The sequence below is a fragment of the Caretta caretta genome, chromosome 6 (assembly GCF_965140235.1).
Source record: "Caretta caretta isolate rCarCar2 chromosome 6, rCarCar1.hap1, whole genome shotgun sequence".
Taxonomy (NCBI): Eukaryota; Metazoa; Chordata; order Testudines; family Cheloniidae; genus Caretta; species Caretta caretta.
In genome coordinates, this window is record NC_134211.1 from 55,528,473 (window position 1) to 55,551,656 (window position 23,184).

The window sequence follows — 23,184 nt, forward strand, 5'->3', positions numbered from 1 at the left end:
AGCAAATCTAATCCCAGCTCTGGTGACCCCAATTAAAATAGGGTCATGACCCACTTTGGGGTCCCAACCCACAGTTTGAGAACCTCAGGTTTGGCATATGTCTCTTGGGGAATGGGTTTAAGCTAAATCATAGAAAGCCACTTTTGTACTGGAATAAGATTGCCCACACAGTAGGGTTATATCTCTACTACTACACTGGTATAACTGGTAAATCTTTCCTGTGTAGGCAAAGCCTTAGGCTTTGTCTACACTGGAACTTCATCAGCAAAACTTTTGTCATTCAGGGGTGTTTAAAAAAAAACAACCCCTGAATGACAAGTTTTACTGACGAAAAGCATTGGTGTGAACGGCGCTTTGTCGGCAAGAGCGCTCTCCTGCCGACAACGCTGCTGCCGTCGTTGCGGGTGGAAGTTTTTTACTGGCGGGAGAGCTCTCTCCTGCCCACAAACAGCAGCTACACTGCGCGTGCCTTTTAGCAGCACTGCTGTAGCACCACAGCTGTGTTGCTAAAAGGTGCGTAGTGTAGACAAAGCCTTAGTCCCATTGACTTTCAGTGAGAATTAGGCTCCTGAGTCACTTTGATGCTCTTGAAAATATTACCTGCCATCCCTGTTTTATGTGATATCTCTCCCTATGTCTAAAGAATTATTTCAAAGGCACCTGTGACTATGGTATCCAAGTGTAGCATTGAAAAATCCCTAATCAAGAGGCTTACAATCAAAATTATACAAACAATATAGTTCAGGTACATGCTATGGCAGATGCCCCAACAAAGGGCCAGTCTTGTAATGTTGCAATTTGTTTGTTTCTTCCAACAACTATATTGTTAAGAAGCTTGTCATAAACATACAGCTAAGGGTAGCAAAAAATCCCTCCTTTACTTGTAAGGGGTTAAGAAGCTCAAATAACCTAGTTGGCACCTGACCAAAAGGACCAGTAAAGGAAGATCCTTTCAAACCTGTGGGGGGAGGTTTTGTTTGTGTGCTGTCTTTGTTGTTCTCTCCGGGACAGAGAGAGACCAGGGCAGGAAAAACACATCTCCTAAAACTCTACCTAAAATAAGCATCTAAAATTATTAATTGTAAGTAATAGCAAGGAAATGTGTTAAGATATCTTTTGTTTTAGCTAAGAGGGAGGTTTATTCCTGCTTTTTGTAACTTTAAGGTTTTGCCTAGAGGGGAATTCTCTGTGTTTTAAATCTTATTACCCTGTAAAATTACCTTCCATCCTGATTTTACAGAGGTGCTTCTTTTACTTTTTCTCTTTATAATAATAAAGTTCTGTTTTTAAAAACCTGATTGGTTTTTAGTGTCCTAAAAACCCAAGGGTCTGGTCTGTGCTCACCTTGTTTACCTATTTGGTTGGTATGTTATTCTCAAGCCTCCCCAGGAAAGGGGGTGAAGAGGATTGGGGGTATATTTTGAGGAAACAGGAACTCCAAGTGGTCCTTTTCCTCAATCTTTGTCTAACTCACTTGGTGGTGGCAGCAATACCATCCAACCTAAGCTGGTAAAAATAAGCTTAGGGGGTCTTTCATGTGGGTCCCCACATCTGTACCCTAAAGTTCAAAGTGGGGAGGAAACCCTAACAAAGCTATTTGAGTGGAGAAAGGTGCTTGGTTATTAGAGCTGATGGGAAATTTTCTGACTGAATAATTTTCCATCAGATGTTGATTCCAGGGAAATGTATTAATTCTGTCAAAACTTTCAATGGAAACCAGGCAAGTTTCCATCAGAAACCTGCCTCATTTCCTGCCAGCTCACCTCCCATCTTCCTAGACTCCCTGGCTCCTCAGTAGCCCTCCTGGTGGGGAGCTGGGGTTTCCAGGCTCCTCAGTAACCTGTCTGGCTGACTGCCACAGAGCTAGGGCTTCCAGGCTCCCAGCTCCTCAGCAGTCCATCTGGCTGGTAGTCAGGTAGCCCAGGGATCTGGGCAGGCCAGTTCCCAGGGCTCTGCGGTTGGTTGGGGTTTAAGGCTGCCCAGGTTCCTGGCGCCTGCTGGCCAGCTCACTCAGCGAGCCAGGTAGCAGCTTCCTCAGGCTGCCTGCTGGGCAGGTAGTTTGCCCAGGGCCCTAGTTGCCAGGGCTACCTAGGGGTCCGGGCAGCTGGCTGACTGGCTCCCCAGGCTGGCTCCCTGGTTACTTGCTCTGCCTGGCTCCCCAGGCTCCTTGGCTGTCTGGCTTCCTGGGTACCAGGGCTGCCTACCAGGTGAGCAAGTGGCTGCCCAACTCTCCAGCTGCCCACCTCGCAAGCCAGTTGGAGCCAGCCCAGAAAATTTTTATAATTCTGTTTTGGTTTTTCCATAAAGGAATTTTTTGAAAAAATTTCCATTCCATGGGAAATTTCGCATTTCCAACCAAATCCGAACAAACACTGTTTTTTGGAAATGTGAAATTTCCCATCAAACAGAAACTCCAGGTTCTATCGATTGTAGTACAATTACTAATGGCAATTCTACAGCTAAAGCTAAGAAGGGTTAATACTACATGTGTCTATAACTGATACCAAATGTAATGGGAGCCATCCCAGCAGGTTACTCAAGTCAGTTTAGTTAAAACTCATTTGATTTATAAAAATACAAGTTGACCTTTTAAAACCTGCACCTTTAGGAATTAACTGGTCTCCAGTTGGCTGTGTCTCACTCCCACCTTGTATCCCCTAAGCCAATGAGCATGCAACATTACAATAACAGTTGAGCAACAGCTGCCACTCATTCTGACATCCATCATACCAGTTAAACTAAATATGCATCAATCATTTGGTAAAACAGTGTCTCTGTCATGGAACATTTTACAGATCTTTTACTTTGAAAATAAATGCCTCAGCTTTGCCTCTGCATTTATTATTACTACAGAGTAGCAGTCGGAGACCATTATCCTGCGACACTGCCACTTAAACACCCACTTGTGTCTTCTGCTATTGCTTTACTGTATTAAAACACTTGGTAAGGAGAGTATTATTGCCATTTGCATAGTACTGTGAAATGCAAAAATATCACAACGTGGCCATCTTGGGATCTAATGTGATTAAGATTTAAGTCTATTTATTGCTCCTTGGGAGGATCTGTAAACCAAAGAACGAAATCACTGTTTCAATGAGCAAGTACATCTCTAGGGTCTCAGAAGACATCTGAATACTGAGAAAGAAAGAGTAGGGCTTCCTGATCAACAAATAATATTTTGTTCCAGGTTTCACAAACCTTTTGCTCTAGTTCATTCATCAGATGTCATCACAGGAATGTGACCAGTGTAATGATGTTTAAAAGAGACAGTCAAGGTATTCAGAATTTTTAATGTACCTTTTGTTCTTGGGATAGTAGTCAGAACCTTTTGAAGAACTATTGTAGACTATATAGGAAAGACTTAGATCCATGTGTATACGAAATGCTAAAGTAGGAATAGGGGTGTGGAACAAATTGATAGATATCAAGAGAAAGGATCCTATTTTGGATAATCAAGATGATGATGTAGAGTACATTTATTTTGTAATCCTTATCACTATACCATCTGAGCACCACACAATCATTAGTGGATTTTGTACTCCTAGCCCCCTGTGAGGAAGTGAACTATTATCTACATTTTAAAGATAGGGAACTGAGATACAGGGTAGCTCAGGTGACATTCCCAAAATCCTACAGAAAATCTGTGGCTAAGCTTGGAACTGAACCTGGGTTTCCTTCCTGTGCCACAAATGGTGTGCAGAGTTCAATGTTAATTATAGCTGGCACAAGTAGTGATGCCTATAGTCAAGGCTTCCAAACCTTTTCATTTTAAGACCCTGTTTTCAGTTGTTTACAGCTTTGCCAAACAAACTGTTTGGGTTGAAATGTCCCATGCCAGGCATCTGCCTCGGGCTGTTCATTTTGTTTCAGTTAAAACAATTGTCAGTTCTAAGAATGAGGTAAGGGGGAAAATATGTTGTTTTTTCCATGTTAAGAAAGTTCTAACAACTATTTTCAACGAGAAGCTCTAGAACCTCTGTAGTTTGGAGAAGAGACATGAAATTTTGCAGGGGGTTGTCTTGATGGCCAGGATATGCCTTTAGCTATCCCCATGAAAATTCACCCAAATTAGGCCAAGTTATGAAGTCTGAAAAAGTCTGAAAAATCTCAGCTCACATATGCTCAGTGGAGGATTGTTAAGAGTTTGACAACTACATTCCTTGAAGAATCCATCTCTATTAAGCATGCCCTCTCCCCTCCCAGCTCCTACATGTGACCGGACTGCATGTCACCATCACCATATAGTGACTACCATGCTCCATGCTGGGGCTGAGCTGGACTTTCCATGCATTTGTTCCTCCTAGCGGCTGAGGGTTGCTATGGTGCTGGGCAGTAGAACAGATTTTGCTCTCAATGCCCCTGCTAGTGGTGCCTAGGCAGCCTGGAGTAGCTGCAGGAACATCCTGACTTAGGGTGACCAGATGTCCCGATTTTATAGGGACAGTCCCGATATTTGGGGCTTTTTCTTATATAGGCTCCTATTACTCCCCACCCCCGTCCCGATTTTTCACACTTGCTGTCTGGTCACCCTAGCCTGACTTGAATGCACAAGCAAGGTGAGGAATAAGGTGGGGAAGAGATGCCGGGGAAGAAGATGAGAATAGCTAGGGGCAACGGGTTGGGGCAGGAGCAGCGGGGGCAAAGGGCGGGGGGGCAGAGATCAGAGCAAAGTGTTTGTGTGGGAGGATAGGAGCAAAAGGAGGTGGGGGGAAGGCATGATCCGATATCATATGCAGAGTGGGGCTAAACTGAGGTTCCACAGGCAATGAATGATTTTGCTCATGGACAAGCTGGGTTTACACCAATATCCAAGTATACTGGGCTGCAAATGCAGTGGTTTGTTCTTGAATAATGGGGCCATATACACAGGCTTCTTGTTGCATTAGTTTGTTACAGCACTGAGGAGCCAGCAGAGGATTGGCGGAATCACTCCTTAACAAAACAGGCATTTGGACCTCATCCTGGAGACCCTTGCATTTCAGTTATTAAAAGAAAGTTTCTAGCCCTTTCCCCTGTGAAGAGTAGCCAACATAAACTCATACAAATCAATTTCAAAAAGCTGGGCTCCACTTCCGCAGGAGGAGGCTAGGGAGACATAAAGATCCCTTTAAAAACATAACTTTGTGTGTAAAATGAGGCAGTTTGGAGGGGTGTCTCAGAGAATCATCTCACCGACTCGCCCCAGAAACCACACTGTATGTGCACACTGATGGGATTATGGGGGACAGGAATTATTTGTTTGGAAGGGCAGAGACAAAAAAGCTTTTTCAAAAGACCACCCCAGAATGCTATGGCCCATTGTGTTTGTTAATTTCTGCCCTTCCTGGGGCTGGGACTGAGGGGGCTGCTGTTCACTTAGGTGGCTCCCATGCCCTGGGTGCACCTCCTATCACCATTACAGCAATTACAAGGGAGACTTCCCCACTGCATCCCCTACCAGTGACTAGGATTTCATGGAAAAGCACCACATAGTGCCCACAAATCTCTCTCTACCTACAGCTCTCGCAGTGCATGAAGGAGAGGAGAGAAGACCAAGGTGTTGCTGCTGTGAATGAGAGACCAGTGCCCACAGCAGCCTGCTAGTGCCTGCACACTGACCCCCAGCCCAGAGTCTGAAAAGACGGTTACAGAGAAGGAGCCTGGCACCTTGCTCCCCTCTACAACTGCCCAGAGTAAGCCTGCTCCTTCCGTGCCTACTACAGAAGACCCACTCCTGCACCCTACCACCTACAGCAGCTAGGGAGACCCACCCATCCCAAGAACAAAAAGGGAACACATTCCCCAACCGACCACCAAGCCCCAGAACCAGCGGTGATCTGCTTCCCACCTGACCAACCACAATGTAAAGCCACAAGACTCTGACCTGACATGAAGAAGAGCTGCCAGGTAGTGGAGCTTCCAAGGATAGGGAAATATAATGGTGAGGGTGGAAGGATTGATGGATTTGGGGGAGTATTTTACCTAGGGGATATGCTGAATTTCTCTTGGTGGTGGAATATTTTGAGGGACTTTTTAATTATTAATATGTTGGCAGCATATCACTGTATTGGATGGTTGATTGTGAGGGCTGAGCTGTGCACAATGATTTGTTATTGTAGGGTGTCCCTCAGAGCTGAGTTGCTGGCACTGATTACTTTTTAAAGAAAAACAAAAGCATGTAGAATCATTAACTAACAATACTGTAAAGGAATATAAGGGCTTTCCAAACATATACATGGGGAAAACGCATGTCAGTCATGGGCTGAGCAACGTCGAATGAGTGTGTCCCTTGCAAGGAGACCGTGACAAGGAAAATGATCCAAATACATCCAGGGTGTAAATCATTCAATGTAATGGGATTATGCAAGAGGTGGACTTGGCGCACTGAGTGTTTTCATTGAAGATGTCTTATGATTGTAAAAATGCGGTGACATTTTGCATGTGAAAGTACAGATGTCTCTTGAAGGCCATTTGAGGTCTCGACAGCTGAGCTGAAATGGGTTTGCATTACAGCTTGTTGAATAACAGCAAGTCTCCCAGTAGCAAAGATATGACTCAAAGTTTAAGGGAAGAAAAATAGCTTTCAGCTTTAAAATACTGTTTGGATTGTTCTTCTCTTTTGATGTTTGTAGGACAGTGTCTGTTAGGTTCCAGCAATTGAATTCTTTATTATTTTTCTAAATGTGGCTGTTTCATAACAGGAGTTATACTGAAGACAAGAAAAGGTCAAAACAGACCAAAGCCTCCCAGCCGCCAACACATGTGGTCAATAAACACAGGAAGCAGAATCCCTAATAGATATGCACAGGTTTTGATGGCTTTCAAAACTAACTCTGACCTTAACAATATGTTGTGGTCCTACTTAAAAGCCACCTGGCTGAAATGAAAAACATGCTGCCATACTTGTATTTGTGGCTAATGCTGGTGATCAGGTGAATATTGCTGACTAAACACTACTGAGCACAGGACTGGAGGTTCAGGAATTTGATCATTCTGATCGAAGTTTAGATACTTACTCCCTCGATAGCCTTGGCAAGTCATTTAACCTCTCTGCTTCAGTTTAGCATTCTATGAAATAGGTATGGTCATACAGGACTTATTTACTTTATAAGCCAGGACTGTGAAGATCCAGTAGTTCTTCTTTGTAAAGTGTAATCGAGAAGCTAAGGGTTTGTATCTCATTCTCATTAGTCTCCAACACGGAATAAAAAGTAATCTAAGATGCTGCAGAGAAAATGTAGGTTACATATTAAAAAAAAAAAACACTGCCTGACTCGAAGAAACATTTGGCAGTAGAGCAAAATGCAGATTCCCCTTCCACAGAGATATTTGAGGGTAGATTTGGAACATGCCCATCAGGGATGAGTTAAATCAATCTTGCCACAGTGCAGGGAGATGAACTAGATGACTCAAGAGATCACAGTCCCTACCCACCCTAATCATGCTATTGCAGCATTGATTTCTTTGCTGGCATGAGCTGCAGTATGGTGGTTTGCCTAATGGAAGACAAGATTTGCCTAATGGAAAGTAATCTGTTTGCAGTCTTTTCCCTTTAAAATTCCTCCTTTCTTGCAGGAAAGGAAGAGTGTCTTCCCTATGTCCCCACTCCCCGAACTTCCTGTTCTGTGCAATTCACCCTGATGGGAATGAAGAATTTATAAAGGGTCATGATGGTATTTCCCATTATTACAGGGCTGAAAAGGTAACTTGTTTACACAGTTGGTGACATGGAATTCCTGTGATATTGTTTTAACAATGCCAGCAGTTTCTTCTTCCATAAAGACAGGTGTTGGACTGGACAAATGATCCAAAGGCCCAAGAGAAGTTGAAATATTACCAGCTATAGATAGAGGTGAAAACCCCCCCTCCTAAGCAATGCCCTAGTATACAAGTGACTTCAGCTCCTGCACTATGTAGGGAAGAAATCTGCTCCTATGACATGTATAGCAGGGAATATCTGTCATCTATACGGCAGGGGTCACATTTCAAATACCAGGAGCAACCTAGATTAAAGCCAGGACTTAAACCATTGGAACAAATATAGTTTTTTACATTAGCGCATTCCCAGCCTAATTTAGGCAATTATGTCACTGGATATTTTCACTGAATTGTCTCAAATAAAATCTTAACGCCTTCTAGTTATTACCATGGTGATGTTGCTCCAACTCTGCAGTGAAATTATCCAGAGCCTTTTATGATCAGAATTGAGGGATGAAATGCTCATTCCAGATGAAGTGAAGCCAGTTTGCTCTAATGCTGAACTTTGTTTATGAAGTTGTGTGGTCTATTTGTGTCCTGGGAGAATGTTTAATTGCAGATTTAAAATCAATTGCACTTTTTGCAGAGCCTCTGGTGCCCATTGTGCACATGTTGCTAAGGCAGGTCAAAGATACCTTGGGGTATATTTGTAACCCTTCTGCCCGTCAGAGTTGGCAGCAACAAGGGCTGGGTTCAATATCTAGGGGATCCATTCCAATAACACAATGCAAACCGGCTCGAGCCCCCACCCAGTGATCTGGGACAAATATATACCACCCCTGCTGGGCGCCTCCAAGAGGCAATACTTCCCCTCTCGCAAGCACATAGTCTGAGTGTAGCAAAAAGCCTTTTAATAACAGAGAGAAACAATGTGGCATTATGTTGGGGAAACACCACCAACAGGATTCATAACTCAACCCATGAGCAAAAAAACCCACCCCAAGCAAATTGGGGCATGCTTTTTTCCCTTTGGTTCTTGAGTCCAGCAACCCCAAATCACCCAAAGTCCCAAAAGTCCAACGACCCAAAAGTCTCTGTCCCTGGTCAGGGCAGCCCCAGAATTCAAAAGTTTATCTGCGGAGCTTTACCTCCCAACCTGGGTAGAAATGGGACAGGGGTAAGAAGCACCTTACATGATCTGAAGCTGACCGCCCCACATCTCCATAGGCCTTCGCTCCGCTCCACCAGCCGGTCCACAAACTGCTCCGCGTCCCACCAGCAGCTCCCGCCGTCCTACGAACTGCTCTACCAGCCTGTCCACAAGGCACTCCAGCAGTCCCACAAATGGCTCCACAATATAGCTTCAGGCTCCCCCACTACTTAACACAATGCTCAGTGATTTCAGCTCTTTGGTGAATTCAGCTTGTAGTAGGGGAGCCTCAGAGCTGGTGCACCATTAGCCCAAAGTGAGCTCAGCAGCCTGTAACTAGATTCCTAATGGAATCAAAATTAACTCTGATATTCCACAGTGGAGGGAGAGGGAGGAGGAGGAGGAGGTGGTGCAATTAGCATGTAAGCCCCTCACCAAGGGGCCCATGCCACCAAGTATTAATACTTGCCCCCAGCCTCTCTCTCTATTCACAGAGTTTTAAAACCCATGACCCTTGCCTAGCAAGTGCTACTTAGTTGATGGTGAGTCCCTCCATCATAACAAAAGGCCAAGTACAGTTCCAAGCACAGTTCCCATAATCAGGGTAATAACAATTTATTCTTCCTGCCCCAATAACAGAGACACTGGGGATCCCACAGCAGCCAAAGTGACCATTTGGGCAGCTATGGCCTCATTCTAGGCGGGGTGGGTGTGCCTATGCAAATGAGATCAGCCCCTGAAGTTCTTTTCCACAACTTGCCACACCTCACCACAAGATATCAGGGTGGAGCTCATCCTGACACTGCTTACATATTAAAAGGGGAAATACTCTCCCTTCCAATTGGAACATGGCTTTGTTGGAGGGATCTGGTCACTGAAGGGCTAAAACACAGTTTGCTCTTGCAGGTTAGACAGGCCCAAACTAATGTATTCTTCAAACCATGCTGCATTCTTGACCTCTAGAATGATTGTAGCACAATGTGTGATTCGGTCCTGACTAAGCCAAGTTGTCAGGGATGATGACTGTGCTGTAAGTGGGATCTTTCAGAGAGAGAGAGACGTTACTGTGCAGAGAGTATTTTAGAGGTGAAATGTAGCCATTTAAAATCAACAATGCAAACAACCTCTTTCCCAAACTGGAGTGACTCAATTTGACCAAATAGAGAATTGTTCCTTTATTAAGCTAATTTTGTCTCCCAATAAAAGGGCTTCATGTTGAACCTGGCCTGAATGCTGCTTTTTAGAGCCAAGGAGCTGGAAGATTGCAGCAAGGCACATTATAAAGCTAGGGTTCTTAATGGTTCTTTTTCTTTTAAATTGGCAGCCGGCGAAACACCCATCCTTCTAGAAACATGCTAATAAGGGGGTGGCCACAGTTGCCTCTCTCCCAAACCACAGGAGAGGGCTCTTGGTTTGTTTTAGCCAGCTTTGTGAAATGGCCCTAATTAAAACTGTATTTTCCAAGCAATTCTGAAGTGGCCATTAGCCCCATCTGTGTGTGTCCTTGCCATTGATTAGGGAGTTTGGTGTGGGAAGGGCTGAACCCTCATGAAAAGGAAACAAGAGGCCCACGTGATTGTGGCCTCACAAAAGCAGGTGCCTTTCCGTGTGCTGAGCAGCTGCAGTGGGAGCAGGACACCCGTGTTGTGCACATGCCACTCTGCTTCTCAAGAAGCACTTGCCTGTCTCTGCCACAAACACATGAGGCTCCTCCCGCTGGGCAAACCCTCTGCTAAAAGGCCCCGAAGAATGCGTTTTCTTCCCCTTTCTAGTCACAGTTTGAAATACCTAATATTCTTGATAAGACACAGTCTCCCTCCTTCCCCCTTCCTATCTAACTGGATTTTGAAAACTTTCCTAGCATGGGACCTGCACTGGACAAAAGCTAACTGAGAACAGACTGTAGGGAACAATCCTGCATCAATCCTAGAGAGGGACAAACTGACATACTAGCTCTTCCCCCCCTGCATTCTAACGCCTTTCCTCTTTCTTTAACCCTTAGGTTTTTTCCACTTCTGATAATCCTTAGCATGTACATCTTTAAACCAGGGCTCCGACCTTAACTAATTCACAAGCTCCTGTTTTATTTTAATAATTGTAGTACTAGATGTGATGGGTTCCCCCCAGGGTGCATCTGGAACTGGGGTAATACTGAGCCCCCGACCCACCAGTCTGGGCTCCCTCTCACACTGTACTGCTGTGACAAGCTGCAAAGTCCTCCAGCCTGCACTTTCACCAGCATACATACAGGTAGGGACATATCCAGCTGCAGTTACATGCAGGCTCTCTGACCAGCCCCTGCATAGGAAGGCTACAGCTAAGGCAACTCCCAGCTCCTCAGCCACACACTCCCTCTGGAGTATAAACCCAAAATTATATCATACTGCGCTGCACAGGGAACTGTACAGCATAAGCTCATAAAATTTGCCCCCTCCCTCAATGTGGAGAGGAATATGCAACAGCCTTTGCTCCCAAGTTATAATTCCCACACACTTCACTATCATAAACACTTCACTCCAACTCACTGGTTTAGATAAAGCAAATACAAGTTTATTAACTACAAAAGATAGATGTAAGTGATTATAAGTGATAGCAAAGAGATCAAAGCAGATTACCTAGCAAATAAACAAAAAACACAAACTACGCTTAATATACTAAATAGATTGGATATGAATAGCAGATTCTCACCCTAAGAGATGATACAAGCAGGCTGCAGATTCTTAAGGGGCAAGCTGCACTTGCTTTACAGCTTGGAATCCCCAGGTGTTTCATTGACAGGCTAGAAATCCCTTTAGCCTCGGTCCAGCACTTCCCCCAGTTCCCCACATGTTTCCAGGAGTCTTCTTGTGTGGGGAGCGAAGTACACCAGATGATGTCACTCCCTGCCTAATATAGCTTTTGCATATGGCGGTAACCCTTTTTCCCAAAGCTTGGTTCCCAGCCTGGTCTGTGGAAAAATACTGACAGCCCAAGATGGAGTCTAGAGACATGTGGTCTCATCACATGTCTTTGTAGAGTCATAGCAGCCATTACTTGGTGGCTATCTATAGCATTTTCAGGAAGGCTCCCCAGGTGGGAGATAAGCTTCTCCTAAGGCCTATTGTTTTTTCCTAATGGACCATTGCCCTGAATAGGCCCTTCCCCACCAACTATCTAGACTGAAAGCATCTTGTCTAGTGGGCATTACCTAGGTGTAACTACATTTGAAATACAGATACAAAAATGATATATGGATACAAATAGGTACTCATATTCAGCAAATCATAACTTTTCCAGTGACACCTCACATGATTTATCTGGCATAAAATACATTATAATTATGTCATAATCATATCATAATAATATAATTGTGAAGAATGTGGGGTGCAGTGTCACACCAGACATTTAAAATAATAGACTAATATTTTTGTCCTTGTATTTTTGTCCTTCCGTCTGAGCACAGCACTTTATGAGCATTAATGAAATCTCATAACTCCCCTTTTACAAACGGGGAAACAGATGCACAGAGAGGCTTGGTGACTTGTCTTCCATCACACAGTGAGTCAAAAGTGGCAGAGCTGGGAAATGGATCTGAGTCCTGACTCCCCACCTCCTGATTTAATTCTGAGACCGTGCTGTCTCTCCTACATAGTTCATTTGTTTTGTTGCTGAGAAGACTTTTATTCCCTAACCCTGGAGTGCTTAACTTGACATTCTCAGCCGAGTCACTCTGGAGGATTGAGAGATTAGGGTATTACATCCCATATCTGATCTGAGCTCAGTCCCCTCTGAATATGTGGTGGTGATGGGGGGAGAGGGGTGGGCAAAGGAGCAAGTTGCTTCTTATCCAGACAGCAGGAATCCTTGCCACTAACTAAGGGGTATTACAATCCTGTTCCTGATTTCAATATTTTTTCAGCCAGAGAAACAGCTGTATAATCCCTTCCCTCCCCCCCACCCAAAACCTGTGAAGTGAAAGTCAAACATGTGACTATCAGCATAGTTGTTCTTCCAGCACTAAAAGCATCCCCGAGCCTGTATACCAAGCCCACTCCCCACATGCTAGTCAAGCCTCAATTACCAGGCATTTCAGGACAGGTAATATCAACATCCAAAGAAAGGCTTAAGGGTACCGCTGCCAAGCTAATGCTGTCTCTTTCCTTCCCAGAAGCCCTCTACTCTCTTCATACAGGAGTCAGCAAGACAGAATTCACAGAAGGATGGAGGTCATGTTTGCTGTGAGGGACTAACACAAACTCTTCAAGCTGTGTGCTTCAGAGGGAGAGAGTTATCGGCAGAATGTATGTGAAGAGAGGCCTGTTAGAACCTCTGCTGCCTGAGCCCTAAGCTGGAGATTGTCTGCAACATAGAAGGAGAAAGGAAAGAGATGCCAGGAGCAGCTGAGCAGCCTCAGCCCCCAGGTCTGAAGTGGACAGTAATAGGAAAAGGAGGTATGTGAAGTCTGTGTACCCCACTCCCACTGTGAAACCTGATCTGGATGCAGGTACCAACTCAGGCAGTGCTTGCATACTAGGTCAGCGGTTCTCAACCAAGGGTCCAGGGCCCCCTGAGGGGGCTGCAAGATGGTTTCAGGGGGGTCACCAAGCAGGGCCCGTGTTAGACTCAAAGACGCATTGTGAGGAGCTGAAGCCTGGGGCCGTGAGCCCTGCCACCTGGGGCTAAAGCCAAAGCCTGAGCAACTTAGCTTCACGGGGCCCCTGTGGCCATGCTTGATACCCCTAATGCCAGCCATGGCTTTTATATTCAGAAAACAGTTGCTGTGGCACAGGTGAACCCTGGAATTTTTATAACTTGTCTGGGGGGCCTTAGGGGGAAAAAAGGTTGAAAACTCCTGCACTAGGTAACTTACAGGATATGGCAGGAAGGGGGAAACAGCAAGGGAGGTGTTTGGGGGCTTTCTCCAGGTGGAAGGAAGCCTGGCAGACGTCCCTAAGGTGCAGAACTGGATAAGGGGGGTCATTAGATAGACAGTAAGATGATCACAACCACTGCCTCGGCCCCAAAACTGTGGGGAGGCCAGGAGTGTCCCCTGGCTGAGAAGTTAGTGGGTGTTCAGCAGTCAGGGAAGGGTGGTGGCAAATCCCCAGCTGGTGTGAGTGGGGCACACTGTAGCGGAGCCTGCTGATTTAGCCCCGCTGGGGATCTGCTCCCCCCTGTCCCGCTCAGCTAGGGATGATGTTTCTAAAGTGCCCGTGGCGGTTTCCAAGGGGCAGCAGCAGCAGGACGGGGGAGAGAGGGAAACTTCCTCCAGTGAGCGCTGGAATCCGCCCGTGGCGGGGAGCGCCTGGCACCCCACCCGCTGTCAACCCGCGCCGCCCCGCCCCACCCCGTGGGTGGGTTACCCTCGGAGAAGCGCAGGCTGGGAGCCTTTCCCCTCAGCCTGCCCCGGGCCAGGGGCTGCAGCCCGCGAGCGCCGCGCGCGGCTCCTCGGCTGGCGCGGGAAAGCCCCGGGGCCTCCCCAGCACAGTCTCTCCGCATCGCGGGGGCGGCGTTATTTTAGCACAAATGACTCGCAGACGTCAGGCGGAAGGGAAGCGGCCGGGCAGGCTTTAAATGGTAGTTGGTGTCATCTGAGCATGCTCCTGTGTGGGCTGCAGGGGGCTATATAGCGCCGGGGACGACACAGGCAGCAGCAGCAGCTTTTCGCGGAGCACCGGAGCGAGCCTCTGGCCGCAGCGCCCGCCTTGGCCGCGCTCTGCAGGGGGACCCGCTCCCAGCCGGGGCAGCGAGCGCAGCCCGCCCGAGCGAGACTCCGCCGCCAGCCTGGGGAGGGAGCTGTCTGTCTGTCTGTCTGTCGGCGAGCCCGGCCTGCCTTGGGCTGAGGGGAAGGATTGAGCGCAGCCCGGCGCGCCCCCGCTCTGCTCCCGGGCTCTGTCTCGGTTCGGAGCCCGCGCCCATCCCCGTGGTGCCTGGGACCGCGCACTCGCCAACGGCCGCCTGCTCCTCTTGCCTCTGCCGAGCGCACGTTTTGCAGAGCCGCAGCAGAGGGGCTAACATGATGGCAGCCAAGCAAGCCGAGCTCATGGGCATCTGCTCCAGCTACCAAGCGGTCATGCCTCATTTCGTGTGCATCGCCGAGGAATACCCTCAGCCCATCCGCCCCGCCAAGATCCCCAAGGGCAAGCTGAGGAGACCGCGACAGTCCCGCTTCAAGACCCAGCCGGTGACTTTCGATGAGATCCAGGAGGTGGAGGAGGAAGGGGTCTCCCCCATGGAGGAGGAGAAAGCCAAGAAATCCTTCCTGCAGTCCCTGGAGTGCCTGAGGAGGAGCACCCAGAACCTGAGCCTGCAGCGGGAGAAGCTCAGCAGCTGCAAGCTGCGGAACAGTTTGGACTCTAGTGACTCTGACTCTGCCCTGTGAAGGGACCATTGGGGTTCAGTGATCACCCGTCACAGCAGCTTCGCAAGCGCAATGGACACAGAGAGAAGGGACTGTGCTTCATAGTGAAGCCTGCAGCCGCCAGACATAAGGGCAAGAACTTTATAGAGTTATATTTTTCAAGGGAGACTATGTGTGGAGATCCTTGCTACCAAGAATTGCTTTCCAAATAATGGCCATTGGACACTCTCTTTTCTATTATAGATTAGATCCTAACTGTCAGTCAGCATGGCAAGGGGGGACTTTGAAGGGACCATGATGAAGGCTTTATTTAAGAGGGAGGAGGGTGAATTTCCTTTTAAATTATCCTCCTGATAAAGAACCAGTTGGAGTGGGATAGATTCAAGAGCAATTTGCAAGTAAGGTCAGGATGTTTTCTAAGAAAGCACTTTTATGTTTGTTTCTATTAAGTTGTATGAAACTTCTGATTTAAACAAAAAAAACTTTTCTATTTGTTAGAAGAAATCTGAGCTGTTTTGGATGCAGTGAGCTGCTGGACTTTATATTTATTTTTGAATTTAAATTGTTGACTGCATTAATTTAATATCTTTCTACCTGAATGTCTGTTATTATTTCCATAAAAGAGAAATAAAACTCAATATATTTGCATAGTGCATTTTGGCGAATATTTATTGGGGATAACTATTCCTATTTCTGCCTTCTCACCCTTTAGTGGATATATGGGCTTTAAAATGTTGAGCTAACCCTAAAACAATAATAGCCTTTTTGGAGGCGGGAAGGACATTGTCAAACATTGTCAAAAGGGTCTTTCACTACATATCTTAAAGAATATACTGTATAAGAATTTAGCTAGATGACTTCTTAAAAAAACCAAAAAACCTTAACATAAAGCAAGTAATAAAACAAGAAATTAGATGATTGGTGAGGAAACTTTTACTGGCCCATTTTTTTTAAGTTAGCAAAACTGGGAAGGTCTAATAAGTATTCTTAGAATAATTATTATATAATTATTGAATGACTATTCTATGTTCAGACCTTTTTCTCCTTTTGACAAGTAAATTGGTCAGTGCTACAGACATGCTAAGTTTTTTTTATAAATATATTTAATGCGATTCCATTTAGTAGATCAAGAAGCTGCAGGGCACTCTGGATACACAGATTTCTCTCAAGGTAGGAGAGTGAAAGATTTTGCTAGGGGTGAAGATCAGCCAGGAATGAATCTGTGGGACTGAGGATTTTTTTATTTTATTTTATTTTATTTTGAGAGAGAGAAAGAATGCAGGTTTTTTAGAATTTCCATCAGTTGCAGACACCACAGTATTTGCGCTGGGAGCATTTAGACAAGCTCTGCAAAGGGAAAAGCAAACCCAAGTGTTGGGAATTATTTGCTTTCTTCTTCCACTTTCTTGAAGTGCTGTTAGGCTGATTGTTCGCTCCCATATGAGCATCTCTCCCATCTCTTAGAGCCTGGTAGACAAGCCTCAGGCTGTTCAAACTTCCTAATTACGAAATGTTAATAATACAGTTAAGGGAGCTGGAGGTCAGAGCCTGTCTCTATAGTTTGCCCAATGAAGGTTTGATTTGAGGAGGCCTGGGGAGCTACAGCAAAGGGACTTTTTCATATGGGACCATAGTTCAAATGTGGCATTGATCCTAAGTGAAATCAGATTTGGCCCTGCTTCTAGGGAGCTGTGGAGAGAACATAAGACATATCACTGAACCACACCAGAATTTGGACATCTGTGGTGCTCAGGGCTGGATAAGTGTGAGGAGAGAAATTGAGGTGGACAGGATGCAAGTCAGGAGTGAGGTGCATTGCTACAGTAAAGGGGATTGGAGGAGTGAAATTGTGAGGGGTGCTGCAGGAAAGGATTAAAGTGCATCAAAATTGCTGTCTTGGGCACTCAGCACTGAAAAAGCAGTTGGTGCCGTGGGTCAGCGTTGAGAGGCATCAGCGAAGATGTGTACGGAAGCTTGCTATTGGACTGCTCCCTTCTGCTTTTGTAAGCACTGGAACAGCTGTTTTTAAAAATTAATTCAAAATGTAGGAACTAATTGACCCTAGCACAAGTATAAAATCACATACACAATCTAATAGGTGAGGGAATGGCTCTGGGGCACAGACTTATGCTTCCCTGTCACTAAGCATTTGACACCATCACAATATCTAGCAACACACCTTGTGAGAGAGCCGGAGAGCTTTTCTCACTGTGGCAGTAAACTCCAATGACTGCTTTCTGTGCAGACAACCAGACAACATCCATGCACAAGGAAGAGTCACAATTCTACCCCAAGAACAGGTTCAGGCATGCAGACAGTCTCACTGGAGTCTAAATTAAAAGAAATAATCAATTACCAGAAACCTGGGTGTTTTTCTTTGACAAATTCCCAGCGCTGTTCCAGCTCCTGAAATAAATCTGTTTAGTGAAGCTTCAGTCTAGCACTTTAGCCTCATCTCTAAAAACAGCATTGAAAATACACAGCAGGGAAATGAACTCTGTGGTGTTTCTGGGGTACATGGCTCAGTGGCAGCATCCTTCCCCATTTCTCAGGCTCAGGACAGTGGCTGTTCAGCCATGTCTTTCTTCCAAATCCAGGTCCAGATTCTGCTGTCTCCTATAAAAGGCAGAGTCTCTCAAGAGGCATCTTAGGCTGAGTGATAACACTACATCCTTTCCCCTGCCCCCCTTTTCCTCTGAATTGCTGGGATTAAAAGAGGCCATTTACCCCAACTCCTTTCATCTCTGGGTTTGTGAGTAGCTGTGCTGCCATCACACGCTAGCTGCAGAAGGCTGCACTGTTTCAGACTGGTGATAGGAACAGAACACCAGGCACTGACTTTCCTGGAGGGGACATATCTATGTTCACTTTTCAGTTCCAAGACACAAATCCAGGACGTGGTGAGGGTTTGTTCAGCGAACAAAAAGGATTTAAGAATCTGCTGCAAAACAAGTTAAGAAAGCACCTCATCTTATAGATAAATTATGGGGTAAATTAAGTATCTCTTCAAATGATCATTGTTATCGTTCCCCTTCCCCTCCATCCCAGAGTGAATAGCATGCTGGTGGAAGGTGCCAAAGTGACAGTCCTGGAGGCTGGGGGTCTTTGTTCCCAGAACAGGTACAGCCCAGGAAACAACAATGCAAAGCTTCCACTGGCCAGTTTACTTTAGCCCTGTTCCAAAGGGGCACCCTCAGTGTGACAGAGAAATGCACTCCTTGTGGGCCCAGGCTGTCCTTGTCCTCTATTTGGAAGGTTTCTCTTGTGATGGTGTTTTTGTGTGATGTCCCCTAGGAATTGGACTAAGACCCAACAAACTCATTTTTACCCAGGTCACCAGACAATCATTCAGTGACGACTTTCTGTCACCACCTAACTTGTCCCCAATGCTTGAGATACGGCTCGTACATTTCCCCTCAACACTTTACATTTTAAAAGTGCTCAGCAAATGTCAGTTAATCTACCCTGCTCCCCAAGAGGCATAATCTTTCCCCTTTTACAAAGGAGGGAGCTAAGGCACAAACTCCAATTGAGCACAGTATGTGCAGGATGGGGCTCAGAGTGGGGGGATGGTTTATTAGATCTGACCTTCATTTTTTCCCCTCATGCTGCTTTTTGTGTAAATTATACTAGCTGCTGTAGCAGGGGAGACAGTGAACCCTGCACCTGGTGCTTGCTGGATAAAAAGACCTCCATCTTTATTTGTTATCTTTAAGGCTGTCCGTGTTTGTTCTGTTCCTGATTTGTGTCCAGTCTTCTTAGAGCTTGTCAGTATTCGCACCATGTAGCTGCAATGATGTAAAGCAGTAGTGTAGACATGCTACAGCGTGGCTTACCTTGCAGCAGTGTGGCTTACCTACTCTCAAACTTCTTACACTGGTATGGCACAGCTACACTAGGTGTTTGGAGAGTGTAACAACATCAGTGTGTGTCTGTTGGTGCAAATATCCCCCATATAGACAAGCCCTTCCTGAATTTTTCCAAACCGTTCTTGGTTGAGCTTGAATTGGTAAATGCACTGAGGCTTTCCAGTTGCAATTTAATTCCAATCCCAAAGGCAACAGGACATTTCCACCCTGCTAACTGCATACACGGTTCCTTTATTTGACTCCATCACCCAAAGTTTCTGAACTGGTGGGATGTTGTTCTAGTCACCAAGTGTTTAAAACTGATGCAGAGTTTCTAGGTTTATATCTGGGTTTCCCCCCCCCCCGCACTCTGAACCCTGGGGTACAGCTGTGGGGACCCACATGAAAGACTCCCTAAACTTATATTCTACCAGCTTAGGTTAAAACTTCCCCAAGGCACAAATTCCTTTCCTTGTCCTTAGTATTGCTACCACCACCAAGTGATTTACACAAAAATTGAGGGAAGGGTCACTTGGAATTCCTATCCCCGCAAAATATGCCCCCTGGCCCCTTCACCCCCTTTCCTGGGGAGGCTTGAGAATAATATACCAACCAATTGCCTTAGCAATGTGAGTACAGACCAGACCCCTTGTTTTTAGGACACTGAAAATCAATCAGGTTCTTAAAAGAAGAACTTTATTATAAAGAAAAAAGTAAAAGAATCACACCTGCAAAATTTGGATGGAAGGTAACTTTTACAGGATAATAAAAAGATTTAAAACACAGAGGATTCCCCTCTGGGCTCAGCTTCACAGTTACAAAAACAGGAATAAAACTATCTCTGTAGCATAGGAAAAATTCACAAGCTAAAACAAAAGATAACCTAATGCATTTCCTTGCCCTACTTACAATTTTTGTGATTTTAAATGGATTATTCCAGGTATATTTTCAGGAGATGTTGTACTGTTTGGCTTCTCTCTCCATCTGGAGAGGGAACAAACTAATCCTTCACCCCAGATTTGAAAGTATCTTCTTTCCTCATTGGTCCTTCTGGTCAGGTGCTAACTAGGTTATTTGAACTGTTTAACCCCTTACAGGTAAGGCAATTCAGTACAGCTACCAAGGGGGGATTTTATGTGACTCTTTCCTCTATATTTATGACAATTTATAATAACCCTATGAGGACTGTTTTGTGTTGTGTGGTCATTGGTACAAATAGGACACCTAAACTGTAGAGGTACAGGGCTCTCATAACTCCAACTGACTTCAGTGGGGTTCTGGGAGGTCAGTTCATTGTAGAATTTGGTCTGTGGCAAGAAGTTTCTTTGTCGTAGTTCTGTTGCATTAGACATTGATAAACAGAAGCGGTACTGCTAGCTTGGCTGCTGTTGGTCTGATCCTGCCATACCACTCAAGCCTGTGAAAGGACTGCATGTAAAAATAATTGCATACATAGTTACTTGACTTACATAGTAACTTCAGAGCTACAGGACAGAACAAAAACAGGAATATATACTTAATTGTTTGGTTAATAGTGAACTATAGTTACTATGTAACTACCTGCTGGTTTAGTTAATAGTGTAGAGAGTGATATATATTAATAGCTCCTGTCATATACAAGGGTCCCAAAATTTATCTAGTTGGCAGCCGGTATCAAGTGGAGTACCCCAAGGGTCGGTCCTGGGGCCGGTTTTGTTCAATATCTTCATAAATGATCTGGAGGATGGTGTGGATTGCACTCTCAGCAAATTTGCGGATGATACTAAACTGGGAGGAGTGGTAGATACGCTGGAGGGGAGGGATAGGATACAGAAAGACCTAGACAAATTGGAGGATTGGGCCAAAAGAAATCTGATGAGGTTCAATAAGGATAAGTGCAGGGTCCTGCACTTAGGACGGAAGAACCCAATGCACAGCTACAGACTAGGGACCGAATGGCTAGGCAGCAGTTCTGCGGAAAAGGACCTAGGGGTGACAGTGGACGAGAAGCTGGATATGAGTCAGCAGTGTGCCCTTGTTGCCAAGAAGGCCAATGGCATTTTGGGATGTATAAGTAGGGGCATAGCGAGCAGATCGAGGGACGTGATCGTCCCCCTCTATTCGACATTGGTGAGGCCTCATCTGGAGTACTGTGTCCAGTTTTGGGCCCCACACTTCAAGAAGGATGTGGATAAATTGGAGAGAGTCCAGTGAAGGGCAACAAAAATGATTAGGGGACTGGAACACATGAGTTATGAGGAGAGGCTGAGGGAGCTGGGATTGTTTAGCCTGCAGAAGAGAAGAATGAGGGGGGATTTGATAGCTGCTTTCAACTACCTGAAAGGGGGTTCCAAAGAGGATGGCTCTAGACTGTTCTCAATGGTAGCAGATGACAGAACGAGGAGTAATGGTCTCAAGTTGCAGTGGGGGAGGTTTAGATTGGATATTAGGAAAAACTTTTTCACTAAGAGGGTGGTGAAACACTGGAATGCGTTACCTAGGGAGGTGGTAGAATCTCCTTCCTTAGAGGTTTTTAAGGTCAGGCTTGACAAAGCCCTGGCTGGGATGATTTAACTGGGAATTGGTCCTGCTTTGAGCAGGGGGTTGGACTAGATGACCTTCTGGGGTCCCTTCCAACCCTGATATTCTATGATTCTATGATTCTATGATTTCAAAAGAGCATAAGAGATGTTGCAGCCAGACAATCTGTGGCTGCGATCCTGTTGAAGTTCACACGTTAAGCAAAGTGGTTTAGGACCTGTATCTGGATGGAGGACCTTAAATGAACACAGGACACTGCAGAAAGTGTTCCTAGTGATTCCGGAGGTGGTGGTTTTTCTTCTGAATCTGTACTGAACCAATGCCCCAGCGTGGGATTAGAGGGCACTCTACTGGTAGAGGTCTGTGGTAAAATTATGATCCTCATTCCTTTCATCCAGGGGATGAGCCTTTGTGTCCTGGCTAAGTTCCTCCTCGGGGAATTACATTCTGCCTCCCTAAATTCCCCTCGCAGTTTCCATTGGGTACAGTATTAATCATCTCCTGCCCTAAATGATTGTTTAGTGTTGCTGCGGACACTTAAACTTTGCCAAGTCTCACCCCTGAGGTGACTGCATCCAAGTGATGGATGATGTGATTCCTGCCTGTAGCGTATACCATTTCAAACTCCTAACACATTTTTGTACTGTAGAAATGTAAGGTATTATCAGGGTAAATTGTAAAAGCAAACACAGAAATCATTGTGCCCAATATTATCTTTCACAAGCACAGGCCATCAGCTCCTGTTTACTGAGAAGGGGATGTTGCACGGGACAGTGGGATTATTATTTAGCCCTCAAGGCTTTCTCAAAAATCATTATGGGCTCTTTAACTCCCAGCTGGGCAGCCACCTGAACTAGATAGAAGGCAGTCCAGTTTAACATTGGATCCAAAGCAGCCTGTAATGGCATATTACTGTTCCCTGCTCAGTCCATATTGTCTAGAGGCAAGAGTGTTACCAAGTATGTCAACACCACCTGGCACTTAAATATACAGGGCAGCATTTAATGCCACTTAACTGATGGTACAACCAGTTTAACTGATGCCAAGGGACACTGAGTACTCCTTTTGGCTGCACAACTAACCAGTAACTGCAGTGTCATTATCATGTAATTCTCGGGAGTCAGAGCATTAGTATCAAGCCTAAATGAATGACCTCCATAGTTACGCACTTAGGACTTCTGGGTTAGCAAATGTCATCAGTGGGTGAGTGTGTTCTAACTACCACAGGGCCAGCTCCTGATGTCAGATGCAGTGGTGGCAAACTGGAATAATTTCACTTAGCCCTGGTCTACACTAGGACTTTAGGTCGAATTTAGCAGCATTAAATCGATTTAAACCTGCACCCGTCCACACAATGAAGCCCTTTATTTCGACTTAAAGGGCTCTTAAAATCGATTTCCTTACTCCACCCCTGACAAGTGGATTAGCGCTTAAATCGACGTTGCCGGCTCGAATTTGGGGTACTGTGGACACAATTCGATGGTATTGGCCTCCGGGAGCTATCCCAGAGTGCTCCATTCTGACCGCTCTGGACAGCGCTCTCAACTCAGATGCACTGGCCAGGTAGACAGGAAAAGAACCGCGAACTTTTGAATCTCATTTCCTGTTTGGCCAGCATGGCAAGCTGCAGGTGACCATGCAGAGCTCAT

At 45.6% G+C, this 23,184-nt stretch overlaps 2 protein-coding genes across 2 annotated transcripts in view; both read left to right on the forward strand.

Annotated features, from left to right (window-relative positions):
• ALKBH3 (alkB homolog 3, alpha-ketoglutarate dependent dioxygenase) overlaps positions 1-5,616 on the forward strand; it is a 72,123-nt gene extending 66,507 nt beyond the window's left edge. Inside the window, exon 9 of the mRNA XM_075129534.1 lies at positions 5,500-5,616. Within this exon, the coding sequence (XP_074985635.1) occupies positions 5,500-5,583 (84 nt within the window). The 3' untranslated portion in view covers positions 5,584-5,616. The remainder of the gene's footprint in view (positions 1-5,499) is intronic.
• An 8,808-nt stretch (positions 5,617-14,424) lies between these two features.
• On the forward strand, positions 14,425-15,815 carry C6H11orf96 (chromosome 6 C11orf96 homolog). The gene has a single exon (XM_048855180.2). It carries the CDS (start codon positions 14,823-14,825, stop codon positions 15,186-15,188), a length of 366 nt encoding a protein of 121 aa, XP_048711137.1. The 5' UTR covers positions 14,425-14,822; the 3' UTR covers positions 15,189-15,815.
• The last annotated feature ends 7,369 nt before the right edge of the window (positions 15,816-23,184 follow it).

Excerpts from the sequence above, each read along its gene's own strand:
- C6H11orf96 (XM_048855180.2), top strand. The coding sequence starts at position 14,823 with ATGATGGCAGCCAAGCAAGCCGAGCTCATGGGCATCTGCTCCAGCTAC.